Source organism: Cebidichthys violaceus, unplaced genomic scaffold (genome assembly GCF_023349555.1).
Source record: "Cebidichthys violaceus isolate CVI_PGR_0920_01 unplaced genomic scaffold, fCebVio1.0.p SCAF_23, whole genome shotgun sequence".
Taxonomy (NCBI): domain Eukaryota; kingdom Metazoa; phylum Chordata; class Actinopteri; order Perciformes; family Stichaeidae; genus Cebidichthys; species Cebidichthys violaceus.
In genome coordinates this window covers 517,502-532,014 of record NW_027176406.1, presented here as the reverse complement: position 1 = coordinate 532,014, position 14,513 = coordinate 517,502, and the positions used below count along the sequence as shown (strand labels likewise).

Below are 14,513 nucleotides of genomic sequence, written 5' to 3'. Positions count from 1 at the left end.
GCAGCGGTCTCGTAACACTTAACGCTTACCTTTTGGGGAAAACCAAGGGGGCAAGGAACAATAAGGAAAAGGCAATAAATTCAGACCCTCCAAGTGTTTTTTTTTTTTTTTTTTTTTTTTACGGGCTCAATCTGACAAAGAAATCAGGGTCTTTTTTTTCCCACCCTGTCCTCACCAGCACGACGTATAGAATATGTGTCGTGGGAGTTTCGCTCTATGTTTCCGTTTTCCCGCCAGCTGTCAGCCCAGCGTACGAGCGGAGGGCAGAGGGCACAGGACAACCTCGGCCCGACTTTCCGAGGAGTGCGTTCCCTGTGAACAGGGAGACAATGGCGGGGCGGCGGCGCGACCGGAGGGACTCCTCTGTGTGGAAAGTTCCAAGTTGCTGCCCGCTGATGGAAACCTGACCCCCTCGCATTCGGGTCTCACTTTTGAGCTTGTACGGAGGCCAAAAGCTTCGGGGTCGTATGATGTCATATCGTGTTTGTTGTTCCAGCTTCATCTTCTCACACACTGAGCGGGAAGTTTTGACACACACACTCACCCAGATCTCTTTTCAACTCTCCTATCCCGCCCCAAAACCATGAGAGGAATCACAGAGAGCTTGTGCAATAATCGGGGGGGTTCAACAAGCTGAGGTGAAATTGTTCCTGTCTTGCCGGATCTGAATGACACTATGATGTCACTGTCAGAGAGGCCAGGGGAACCTGAACAGGCACCGTCAACATCCATCCTCCGGCCTCTTCCTCCTCAACATCCACTGATATTTGGACAGTTGGAGAGGTTTTTACTTCCAGTAACCCTGGTGGCCTTTTTCTATTAATGGAGAACACAGCTTAAACTTAGCGACTGTATAATCGACCCCCCCCCCCCCCCCCCCCCCCTCCTTTGGAGCGATCTGCATTGCGGGAGCAGTATATCAATTTGCTGTCTTTGAGCCAAGACAGATGGACGCTCGTTTGTAGGAGGTTCAGAGTTGTGTGGGGGGTTTTTTTCGTGTGAAGCTCCCTCAGGAATAAGTTAAGGGGTTTCCACGGACGGCAAAACCTCCCAGCTACAACAATAACATCTGCGGTTTGGATCAGACGCGTCGGTGATATCAGCCTTTCAGCAACACGCCTGCATCACAGCGATCGGTGCTTATTGTCTGTGAAGTTTACAGAGGCACGGGATCCGACACGAGCGACGATCCGCGCTGCAGGACGTGGTTGACGTTCTTTGGCAGAATATATCTTAATTAATTTACTTGCTTAACTGTTGGCTTCACTTTTTTATTTTTATGTCACGCTGACAACATTCCCCTCAGGGTATTCACACATTAGGAAGGCATAATCATCTGTTAAAAGTAGTGCATTGTTTTTCTTTAGCATTCACAATAAATCACGTTAGTTATGTTTTCGTAAAGATTCGTTCTTTCCACATTTTCCACAATTATTGTTGCGTCTTGTGTAAAAGTGTTATGAAGCTTTACATCACAGCTCACAAACTACGGTGTAAATATAGTATCAATAAAATAATAAGAGAATGAGGGGGTAACACATTAACAAATCAGTTTTAATTACCCAGTAAATAATGAATCCTTGTTAATTTGTGTCCTGTCACATTGGCTCCTGTATGTCAAACTATGAGTGACACTTTGAGTTAGTGAAAAAAGACGTTATTATAAACGTTAACATGCTCTGTCTGTATATACACTAAAGCTATGGCTTTGTTGTGCAGCCCACGTACCCTCCAGACTTCCACGGTGATGGAGGAGCTTTCTCTCACACAGTGTCGATGCTTTGTCTTGATTTGCTGATCGCTGGCCACAGTAGTCTTTGTTTGTTTGAGGGTGGACGCATGTGTAATCGGCTCCTTAATTGTTTATGATCTGATGATGTGACGGGATATTAAAGCTCATAGAGGTTACTTTCTGACGCCAGTTTTAGTTGTTGGTTGGATCTTGGATTGAACCCCAAAACTGCATTACTGTTCCCCATCATTGTAGAAACATAAAAGGAACCGTTTCATGGCAGCACTTTAGAGGCACATCTATATAAATAATGGGCTACTCCATATTTTTTTTTTTTTTTAATGTAAATGATACTATAACAGGTCTCATTGCAATATCAACTCTTTTTTTTTTTTTGCCCAGTAATAATATTTCTGCACCCTGTAATTATTAAATAGGTTCTCAGTCATTTAAAAAGGTAATTTATCCTTCTTAGTCCTTTTAAAACACAAAATCTAAAAAATAAATACCAGTATTGTATTAATACCTTGTATTCAATAAATAGTGTGACAGTAATCTAAAGTGAATGTCCTGCAGTAAATGTTTGTGGGCTTTTCTCTAGGTTATTATTTGTAAGAAATGAAAATTAATTTGTAGGGTAAACTATTTCTTATGCTGTTCGTTTCTACAATTACAAACCATAACGACTGATTACACGTTGTATTGCAGCACATTGTTTGAGTAAATGTAAAATCGCAGTCGTTTAAATGTCTACTTGTGATAAATACACTTTTTGATTCAAAAGAGGGGAAGAATTAAAAAAAAGTCAATTCAGCTGGGATCATCCTCAGTTTTTTTGTTTTTTTTGTTTACACAGCTTTATTTCAGATGAATTAATTTTCAGTTCTATCGGGCTGTTCAATAGCCAAACACGTATCAATACTTTTCATCACAGCCGTCTACAATTCAATGCAAAAAAAGTAAAAAATAAACGTAAAAACCACAAAAGCCACATTGTTCTCATGTGTCATTAAATATATTCATTTGTGATAAACATAATATATTAGTATTACAAGACATTACACAACCATTTGCAATGGACACTGCTAAACAACATTTACAAGCCGATGTATAAACATGAGCAGATAATTATTCAGGTATAATATTCATGGAGTCTGGTGGTTACCTTTCTGAAGAAAAGAAAATAAACAGTCGGTACAGATGTGTTGGCAGAGACTATAAGTGCGTTGAAGTTTTCAAATACATACAGTATGATGCACAGAGTACTGAGGTGTACCCTTGTATTTGTGTGTCCGTGTGTGTGTGTGTGTGTGTGTGTGTGTGTGTGTGTATGCGTGTGTGTTTCTGTACTGTGTGTATGTGTAAACCGAGTCATAACGTGATCCTCTGGGATTTCTCCGACATTCATTTATCCGTCTGTCATTTATTAAGCCTCTAGTATTTAAAAACTCTGGTTAAGTTCACATGGAGATAGATCTAGTTAATGTTTACCAAAAAAAGAATAAAAAAAAGTAATACTATACAGCTATATAACACGCAGACAATCGGTCGTGCCTTTAAGTCGAGTACCAAGTGTTGACAGTGGAATCCAGTCCTCAGAGAGGTCGCTCTGAGGGAACATTTGAGGCGGCGCGCTGAACGCACGGCACAATAAACATTGTGACATTTCATCACTCCACAGGTTATCCTCCCACAACATTGAATACTGTGTACAAATCAAATGTGTACATAATTCACAATCATTGTTAGCTAGCAGTCAGCTACAGTAAATGGTGAGCATGCATTGAGTCTGTGTTGCCTGATAGCTCGGTGTTCTCTTTTCTTTTTTCAAATGAAGTGAGACGCTTCTCTTCATCCGTTCTCTCACTTGCAAATGTTTGGGACGTCCGACTTACATTTAGGCCTTTATTAGAGAATAAACGCGATTCTCATCAGTGAGGCAAGCAGGGGTTTCAACTATACAGTTGTTTTTTTTTGTGTGCATCATATGGTACAGTATGGGATTTCTTTTCTTTGTGAACATATCTCATATGTTCTAAAACTAGTAAAAATAAGTGCATGGTTGACACGACTACTCTACATCTAGCCGATGCTACGGCATCATCTACTACGAATAATGTCTACGTACGCACGTATGGTTACTTTACATGCATCAACATACTGTTGATATATATAGATATATATATATTATATATATACATATATATATAGATATATATATATATATATATCGATAAGCGCCGAACAGAGACGGGATCAATACTGCAGAGTGAGCAGAGGGTCGTTATGGCGATTTGTTCCCCCGACACCCAAGTTGTTTCTCTGAGGCGACCCTCGCATGTGAGCAGGGAAGATGGCACCGATTATGTTTTCCACAGAGTAAATCCACAATTTTTTTTTTTTTTTTTTTTTTCATTTTTAGCTGTTGAGTTTATCCAAAGTTTGGCAGGTTACAGGAGCAACTTATAATACACGAGTGGAGTCCCTCAACGCCACGAAAAAAAGTCTCTTCATTCAACTAGACGATGCTTTACACGGCACAGTGGAGATAGATCCTCTTAAAACACAAACAAAGAGTGATACAGTAGATGCATTGCTCTTTAAAACAACTCAATAAAGGGACTTTTTCAAAAAAAAACAACGGCATCATGGGTAAAATAGTCAGGGTGTGACGTATCTGCAACATTAGGTGCAAACTCTGCAATGACACGACAAAACGAACCTCCAAAGACGAACAGAAACAGAACAACTGTAGAACGAGCTCCTTCACAAAATGTTCCTAAAAAACAAAAAAAACACTAATCTCTTCGCTCCAACTCAGAGCAGCAGCACTCAGTCATTCCCCCATCTCCTCTACTTTTCACCTGTGTCTTTCTATCTTGTTATTCTTCCAGTTTATTTTTTTTTTTTTTTCATTCATCCTCTCCTCCTCCTCGCATTCATCCCGGCGGAGACGCTGTTTCGCCTCCACCTCCTCCCTCAAGCTCTCCCTTCAATCTCTCGCTCCCCTCCAGCAACTTTTAGCACTTTCCCCTCTTGTCGCGCTGCTGGAACTTCCTCAGCCGGCGGCCCCACAGGTCCTTCCAAGGGATGAGCAGGCTCCCCTTGTCCGCCACCACGCCGCTCTGCCCGGGGGAGTCGTCGTCCGTACCCAGGAGCAGGTACTTCCTCCCGGGCTTGATCTTGGGGCATTTGCAGGCCACGTCCTTGGCGCGCACCCACAGCAGCTGGTCGCCGCGGCGGATGCGGTGCTCGCCTTGTTTGTAGACGGAGATGATGTTGACGGTGAACTTCCACCACTCGCCCGCCTTGTCTCCTTTCAGCACGTGCACTTGGACAGCTGTTGGAAGAGAAGAGAGAAGCCGGGGTTAACCCAGCTACATGGACATATCATTGTCTGCTCAGACCCAACCCAATGTACTCGTTCCCCTTGTACCCCTGGGTCGATCTCGGGCCCCATCGGGTCTGATGATGGATTAGCCTCTGAGGGCAAGAGGCTATATTTTTTGGGGGGTTTTGATGTAGCCAGGGAATACCCAGGCTAAGACTTCCTTTTCCGTGCACTGTTCATTGTTTACACTCCGATTAGCAACTTGAGATGGTAGACTGATGCTGGATTTGAGAGTCGATGTGTAAAACCGGATCGTTTGACACAAAGCCAGTTTACAAGCTAATTTTGAACCAATAAAAAGCTAAATCTGATAACAGCTGGCGGGTTCCCATATTGCGTTTCTGCCAAAGCCTCTTTTGCTCTCCACGCGCACTGTTGACCTACAGTCAACCAAAGCAAACGGAAACCAGAACGCTTCTGATACCAAACTCTTGCCTTCAGAATCTGTTTCTAGAGATTCCCCCTGGGTACACAGCATGTACCCCTCCACATATTGAATCAGCAGGAGCACTTGAACACCACATGTTGCAATTGAGAGTTCTGAATAGCTAAAAGTAACGGATAGTGAAGTGGCAGTAGTGCAAAAGCAAAAGATTTATCATATCAACATCTATTTTTCTAAAGGTAATAGTGTTAAAAAACATTCAAATGAACACATTTGGAACATGACCTAGTGTTGATATCCAACAGGGCTTTGGAGTACGACGGAGAAAAGAAGTTTGGGAACCACTGGAATAAAGCATAACAGCAGACAGATGCCAACACCTTCATACAGCGTTGTGTAAAAGGTCCAGCAAAACCTCCCGTATGAACGTGACCCAGAATTCGCCGACTTTGCTGCGTGTCACCTGTCCCTCCCCTCATCTCTGACATTCAACCTTTCCTTGTGATCCTGAGTATACTCCCTATTACTGTTGCCATAGCGCTCCCGGTGCAAACACAAAGGTTCATGGCCGAGAACATTGGAGAGCACGCTTTCATTACAGGGGCAGAAAAACACTTTTCCTTCAGGTGGCCAGGTTCACTTTGAGGAGGAAGACGTTGATGTTACGTCCAAAGGAGTTTTTAATTTTTTTACTATACAAAAAATTGGCACATCTGCTAACAATAAAACATCTGAAACAAATCCTTTCCAGTCGGTCTATAAGGTGTTAGACTCTGAGCATCAAGCCAAACCTGGTACCTATTGGAACGCCACTTGTTACCGATATCTTCATACCAGGAAAGGAGTAAGGCTTCCTTCGCCTTCCTGCGCGTCTTCTCCGTCAGACGGAGCGGCTATTACCTCATCGCTGTGACTGCAACAAGAGGCAATCGGCTCGGCAGCGCTGGAGCTAATCTGTGCTCGAGGTGAAGTGCTTCACCCCGTGGGTTTAGCTCGGAATGTGCTATTAACGCTTAAGTGTGCATGTGGGAATTCGCCCACGACTGTGAGAATGAGTCGAATCTGAAGATCGAATTCGGTGATGGGAAAGACTCGAGTGACAATCAGTTGGATGTGGACCATATCTTTTATTTATACTATTTATCCGTCGAAGCAATATCTGTGGTTTTTGTTCTACACACAAGGATCACACCTTACAAACTACTTTTGTCATGACAATATCCTTCCTTCTCATTTTCTTCTTCAGATTGCTCGGTTAAGTCGGCCTTTTCTCGGCCTCTCTGGCTGAACATGATCACTTCCAGCGCTCATCGGTCGTCCCCCATTACTGCCAAGAACCGGAGGAGTGGGGTGTTTGAGTATGTGTGTCAATGCACGGTGTGAGCAAATTGCACACGATTTCAGAAGAAAGAAGGTTTGTTGGGCTCGAGTAGAGCGAGCTCTCACAGCCCTGCCATTCAGCGCAGCCCCTCTCCTTCATCCAGACACATAAAGGGTGTGCAAGGGGGAGGGTGGGGGGGGCGCCGCTATTTGTCTTCCCAGCCACAGAAAAAGTTCCAGGAGAATCGGGATGTGTTTCCGACCTCATGAGCTGTCCGGGGTTCTGCTCCCAGAGCCCCGTCCAACTCCGCAGCGTGAGAATCCGGCGGAGATAGCGCTCTCCTCTCGAAGGCCGAGGAGACTCGGTTACAGCGTCCAGACTCTCTGTCCGCGGCGGCCTCTTTCTCCTTTCTCTCTCTCTCTCTCTCTCTCTCTCTCTCTCTCTCTCTCTCTCTCTGTCTCGAGTGCGTTCTCAGTCGTATCGAAACACACACAAATCCACGCCACTCACTTTTGAGCTAAATGGACACCGGAGAGAGACACTGAGAGCACAACAAATCTATTATGAATTGGTGCACGCTGACACTGTTTGGTGAGACGGTTGACAGAGAAAGAGAGAGAGAGGCGATGAGTGTGAGATGATCCTGCACTCGCACAATGTCTGCCAGCCGGGGGCCTCCCCTCACCGCCAACCTTCCAGCTGGGTTTATCGTCTTTGGGTGGTGTGCTGCAGCTTGACACCGCATGCCACCAACAAGCAAAGGGGCTAATGAAATTAGGGCTCGCTTAATTACCGCGCTGAGGCCCCTGTCCCCTGTGGTTATCAGCTGAGTGAATGATCAGGGACCTGTTACCCTTGGGTGAGCACAGAGGGGTGGCCTGGGAGGCTGGTGAGGTGGGGGGGGGGGCCTTTAAGCACTATCCCGGAGCGTCGGCAAACACGCGGCGCTTTGATTCATTGTCTTCCCGGTGGCAGGGAGGGAGAGGGAGGGTGCGTGTGTGCAGAGGAGGGTGTCAGGCGAGAATATAATCCCTTTGTGTCCTCCATCTCCGTAGCTACGGCGGTGGTGAAAAACAAAAATTGAATAAACAAAACATATTTCTCTCTCTCCGGGGTGGCAATCCGTCACCGTCCGCCTAATTTACCACCTGTTTGTGCCCCGAGGAATGCTCGGTTGCCGGCACAGCGCACAACTGTGTTTAAACAAGAGGGCCCCTTCCCGTGACCCCCCGGGGGGGCCCGTATCACCAACTCACACATGGGGGGTTGTGGCCCCCAAAAGAACAGAGAGGAGACCCCGAAGCTCCCACAAAAGCGAGGCGACAGGCCTGAGAAATGAATTAGGCGGAGGGGGCGCATGCTAAGCAATGATGTCTGCCACACTGGCTCAGCAGCGGCTCAGGCAGAATCATCTGCTTCCAGACCGGGTTGTTTGTTTTTTTTTAAGACGAACTTCAGAGAAAAGCAACAGGAACCGCCCGCTTTGCCTGACTCAGCCCGACTGATTTATAGATGCAGAGCCTGTCTCAGCTCCGATGATTAAGATTTAAATCAGTCGAAATATGAATAATGGCTGCGCTTGGCTTCCCAGCAAAACACAACAAATGGCCTGAATTACTGTCTACTCAGCTGTAAGCGGGAATAAAATGTATTTGGCCAATTTTCAGCTGGATGCCGTTTTAAAGTCCATAAAGATGATGTTTCAGCGACGAAGTTAGTCATGTCTGAAAGTAATCAACATTAGGGGAGCTGGAAGTGTTCGAGCGGAGCTAATAGTGAAGAACCTTTTTTACAAAGATAAATGTCGGTTTTATTTACAGAAGCACCCTTACTGTGTTTTTAGAGGATACAATACTTGCAGAAACCTGGCTGAGACGAGATGTGTAACATTTGATTGAACGGAGGGTTTTGTTTTGTGTCTCTGTGGTTTACAGATGTTGATCCACCACTAACCGATGATTAATGGTGCAGAAAATCCAAAGAGCGCTGTGGATCATTTGCCGTGTGAGTGAAAGTAGAGCTACACAGTGGGAATATGTAATGAAAACAAGGATTCTACTACTGCCTCAGTTGTATCCCTATATGTGTTTGAATTACAGGTATGGCACTGATTTTAGTGTGAAGTGTAAATGTCAGTTTCATCAACCATCAAATTTACGTCTGGTTCCAAGTTGTCGGTTTGCGAGACACAGCTGTCTTTGCTTTATTCTGGTGGCACCGACATTTTTTCAAAATATCACGTCATACTCTGTGATATGATGTTTATTTACCTGGCACTACACTGTTGGATGTATTTCGGCTGCACCACTTGTTCTGTGGATTCATCTACAACGTAATGTGATTGCCGTGTGTGTTTTGGCTTCTCTTATCTGTGTGGGATTTGCTCTTAAAACTTCAAAGTTTTTGCTAAATGCCTCAGGCTGACTGTGTCGGACAAAGCGTATCCACCGTGCTTGTGTGGTCTGTCCCTCTTAGGTTTACCGTGGTTCAGACATCCACACTTTGACCAGAGAAGAGGTGCAGCGGGGCGGGAGAAGTGCACAGGCTTTTCCTTAACACAATACATCTATGTGTCTTCGGCAATCCTCAAAGGAAAGACGACACATCGTTAGCATTTACACATTATAATCCTCCATCCTGTTCTCAGTTAAAGGAATAGTTCAACCTTAGAGATAGGAGTAGAACGGATAAACTGTTTTCCAGATGTCATTTTACTAGTGCAAAAGTCTATTGTTGTTTGTTGTTATGGTGACAACACAGTGGGGCCGAAAAGTGTAGTCGCTGCTGACCACCAGCCCGCTGTTTGGCTCACATTCAGTAACCGGTGTAGCATTAAAGCATGGTGGAATTAACAAGCTAGCTAACTAGCCAGCTGTCCACGAGTTAGTTAGCTAGCTAGCATGCTAATTCCACCATGCTTTAATGCTACAGTGGTTACAGAAAGTGAGCCAAACAAAGTTGTCACTTATCTGGCGATAGCAACGTTGCTTTTCCTACGCTGCGACAAGAGTGTGTGGTTGAAGCATTACGTTATTCAATTTTACTCATTTATCGTTACTACTCCACAGCTTGTTTTAGTCTTTAAAAGCTCACCTCAGTGAGCCGCGACTTGCCGTGAGTTTGTTTAGTTTATACAGAAGTTAGCCTGCCACAACATTTGAGGGAATATGATGGGAAGATTGATGCCACTCTAATCGGTAAATATGGAGTAGGAGCCAGCAGTCAATTAGCTTAGCTTAGCACAAAGACTGGACACAGGGGGAAACAGCGAGTCTGGCTCTGTCCAACGGTAACAAAATCCGTCTTTCAGCACCTTTTATAGCTCTGTTCTGTTGCCGCCATCCTTCTCTGTGATCTGTGTTTCAAACAATACAGGTGTTTTGACTGGCCTGTCGTTAAAGTATAGTTATTGTCATAAAGTATAAGCATATAATAATGATTTGATTGAGGGTAAATGCTACCTTTGACCTGTTATTTGACGCTAGAGATATGGCAATGAAAACACCTGCACTGTGGGATCAGATGAGCTGGATCAACATACAAAAATGAGCAGAACGTTGGCCGGCAACTCTGTTTTCCCTGTCCAGACTTCAAAATAATCCACGTTTTGGATGCCAGTAACGGAGAGGAAAGATGTGAGTCCAGATGAATCTGAATTAGAGGACGTTGCTTCAGGCTGTGTGAGAGCAGCACCAGGGTGCGGATTGGCTTCGCTCGGGGGTCTGATTAATTGAGACATCTGACCTCTTGACTGCTGGCTGACGTCTGGCAGCACACATTCCTGCATATTGGACTCACTCACCGTAGTCTTTTTTACAGTACTTCTTCATAGTGATCTTCATCTTTCCCTTGGAGGCTTTACAGTGAGACTCGCAGTCTAGTGAGAAGAGGTGAAAAAGAAAGACAGAGGCAAAGTTAGATAGCAAATTTCATCCTGCGATTCATAAAATGCTTCCGTGTGTATGTGTCATATGGTCCCTTCGCGTCACACTATTTGTGCCCCCGGGGTCTCCGAGAGGCCTTCAAAGTGCCACTGTGAAACGGGTAATAGCTCACACAGATCCTCCTGTGTCTGTCAACACACTCTTACTATACTCCTTCCCAGCTTTTACACTCCAGCCTGCTCCCTCGTCAGTGTCCTGGCATGCATTGTGTGAGCTCTGAGGGCTACAGAGAACACCCCCGCACAAAAGAAAGTCGCAGGGGGGGATATTAGCGAGCGAGCGACCTTCCGAAAATGATCAGGGACCCCTAAGCAGCGTCTAATCCACGCGATGGGAGAGAGTGAATACTCGAACACTGGCCGAGGCTGAATGTTCTGCGGCCTCCAGAGAAAGAAGCTCTAGGACTTCTGATTAATGTCTCGGCCGTGTCCCCTGCACACCAGTACATGTGTACTGGACCTGCCAAAGGGCTTTATCGATGGCCGCCGCTGTCGCTCTGTCACTGCGCCAGGTACCTTTTGTAACGAGGGCGCTGGTGGGACCAGAGTGCGAACTGAAAAATTGAAATCATTTGTTCCCTCCACTCTCCACTGACTGACACAAATTGGAACCAGATCATCTCTGAGTGTTGACCCCCCACCTCCCCATTCCGCCTCTCCCAGAGCAATAAGCCTTGTGCTCTTTTCAGGTGGGGTGGGGGGGGGTGGGAAAGCTGGGCTGGGCAGTCTGAAGAGAAAGGAGGGGGCAGTTGAGAGAGAGAGAGGGGACCTTTCAGCTTGCCTGAATATGGACAAACTTCATTATTTCTTCCAGCCCTCTGTCCAGTCTTCCCCTTTCTTCCCCATTATGCTCCGTGTGAATGAGGTTGCCTGGGTAATGATTGAGGAAGAAAAAAACGCCCCTCTCCTCCCTCTCAAAAAAAAAAAAAAAGAGCGGTACGGGACGTGGGATGAGGATCGAATTCATGTATGTAGAGAAAAGCATTTCTGGTGGAATGCCTGTCTGCTTTCTAGGGTGGCGGGAGAAATAAGAAAAGAGGAAATCCCAAAGTAAATGAATTTGACGAGTCCATATCGAGCACGCCTGATTTCCATGTAAATGAAGTGCCGAGGGCAAGGGGGGCCGCTTTATCTCCCGCTGGCCCCTGGGGGCCTTTATCATACCTCCCTTTGATAGCTGACGTTGCCCATTAGCCCCTTTAGCGCAATCGCTGCGCTGGGCCATTACACCCGCGGCTCTCATTAAGGGCCAATCTCCCGCTGCGAGGACAAACGCCCCCTTTGTGTGTCCCCGCAGCAGTGCCCTGTTCATTCTGCGGGGTCCCCCGGGGGACCACACTGCTCCTAATTTGGAGGGTGGTGTCTGTGTGGAGTCTCTGACAGGAGTCCAAACTCCGCACCGTCACCAGTCACCATAGTAGGAAGTGGGACTCACAACAAAGCTGAATGAAGTCAGTGGCGCCACTCTCATCCGACGCTGATTGATGATCAGAGGTTGACTCAGTCCATTCAACCAAAGCTGTATCATGGTAAAAGCTAATACTTTAATAAATGCATCCTACCAGCTGAGGCAGCAGGTTTACAGCCTGTTAGCTGGTCAGTTACTTTTACAAATAGCAATCCTAATCAGCCGCTGAAGGACGGGACAAATTACACTGAAGCCGCAGGTAGATATTTTTGTTGCACATGGTCCAATGTCAGCAGTCCAGCACGGAGACGCTTGTCGGAGCACATGAACAATGGGGTCGGGCAGGGCTTCACTGTCGGCGCAGCCGGCCCTGATTGAAATACAAACTGGTGCAAATGAAGCATGTAATCAGATTAGGGCTGCAACCCTGGGGAGGCTGCCGGGCAGGCTGGGAATACAGGCAACGAGGCCGCAGAGAGCGCTGGCAAAATATCTGGAGTTTACATCAGCGGCACTCAGACCTCACTGACGTGTGTTCAGTTGAAGACTGCGACTACGGACGGATGGAAAAAAACATTCACGGCGCTCGAAATGCACACACAATTACATGCATGAAGGAGCCGCTGCTTTAGTTTAGTTGCGCAGTGATTAAAAGGATGGAGCACACAATAATAATTTAACAGAAAAGACATTAAAAGAGCAATGCCACTTAATTGTGAAGGTGAATTAAAAAACAACTTTAATCCAGATATGTTTTGCGTTGTTTAATTGTTCTAAAATCAGCAGAATGTGTGCTGTATTTCTCACCTGACGGCTCCTCGTAGCTGGTGTAAGTTGCCGTCGGAGATGCAACTGGGATCTCTGTAACAAAGAGGGAAATAGATTTTAACATTGTGATCATATTGCAAGGCATACACAATAAAACTTATGTGACGGGGGAATATATGTAGCTCAATTTCCTGGTTATTCTCCTCAGAGCAGAATGTGAAAACCCTCAGAGCACAGATTTAATGGGATGTCTTTTTAATGACGGCTGATTTTGACACGCAGATGTGCCGAAATAATGCGTAACAAGACTGTGAGTTTTCCATTAATATTCCTTCTCCCTCCGGACTGTGGTGTGTTGTAGCTACGGAGAGCCAAGGTCGCCGGTCTTGTTAAAGTCGGAGCTGGCAGGGAGTTGGATATCACAAAAATGTAATATCGTGCTATTAAAAAAGCCAAAAGGCATTATCTCAATAAATATACATTGAAACCAAATATGTTCTTCAAGAACCCCATTTCCTCCGGCGTTTACACCACATTTGTTACCTTCCCAACAAAATGAGAGAAAAGCTATTCCAGCAGGTTCGCAGGTTTAAATTATCGAACAAGACCACAGACACCAATGTCCAATTTCCACACAGGCCTTTATCAGAAATGTCAAACCCGGTAACATAGCGGACAATTGTTAGTGTGTACATGTCCTCTCGGCCATCACCGTTATCTTATCTGACCACGCCAGCCAGCTACTTGATGCTCCTAGCTAAAGCGGCTACCAGCGACCTCGCTCCGTTTCTGCGAGGCGTTGGCGTTTATTGCCGAGGGCCTGGAATCTGCAGGCGGCAGATACGGCCAATAAATATATCAGCCATCATTCCCTTGGACTCGTTCTGGGGATTTATTGCGAGCGAGACCGTTAACGGCGTTGAAGGCACGCAAGGCAATGTTAGGCAACCTCTGCTGGCCTATTTATCCAGGCTCTGTTTTGAACGGCCAAGTATCTATCCAAAATATCTCAAATGTAACACGAGATGAGTGTGAGCCATGAATTCATGCATAACAAGCATGTCCTGTCCTTTTCAGGTCCTGTCCGGAGGTTCTCGGTGGGTTTTCTATCGCAAACCAATGTGTGACGTAAGGGGGACTACGTCCACATGTACTGTCCATCAGTGAATTTAATGGAAGCTATTGTAAGTGATGATTGAAATACAACGCGTCCGTTTCATGTCGCGTTCGGGGGCCGCACTAAATGTTTCTGAGGGTCTGCCGTTGGCCCGCGGACCGCACTTTGAGCAGCGATGCTCCGCGTCAACAAGCTGCCAGAACCAAATATTTCAAATAGACACAAGGATTAATTTTGTTGAACCTTTCTGGTGTGAGTTTAAATCTTTTTAGCTTGTTGGATTATCTGAATTTTATGATTTATAAAGAGTTTGTTGTTTCAAAATGCCACATATTTTATCAGTAGTTAATACATTAGTTTTTTATGCTTTATGGATCATTTATTACAAAAGGGGTAGTCAGAAATCCCCCTGGCTGCATATCTAGCGCTGCTTTTCTAAGTGCCCCTA

General features: G+C 45.5%; 1 protein-coding gene across 1 annotated transcript in view; it reads right to left on the bottom strand.

Moving 5' to 3' along the window:
* Window positions 1-2,562: 2,562 nt before the first annotated feature.
* The window catches only part of ntn1b (netrin 1b), a 43,246-nt gene continuing 31,295 nt past the window's right edge, over window positions 2,563-14,513 (bottom strand). Inside the window, exons 5-7 of the mRNA XM_068719151.1 lie at window positions 12,988-13,041; window positions 10,632-10,706; window positions 2,563-5,072 (exon numbers count right to left, since the gene is read on the bottom strand). Coding sequence (XP_068575252.1) covers window positions 4,753-5,072; window positions 10,632-10,706; window positions 12,988-13,041 — 449 coding nt within the window. The 3' untranslated portion in view covers window positions 2,563-4,752. The remainder of the gene's footprint in view (window positions 5,073-10,631; window positions 10,707-12,987; window positions 13,042-14,513) is intronic.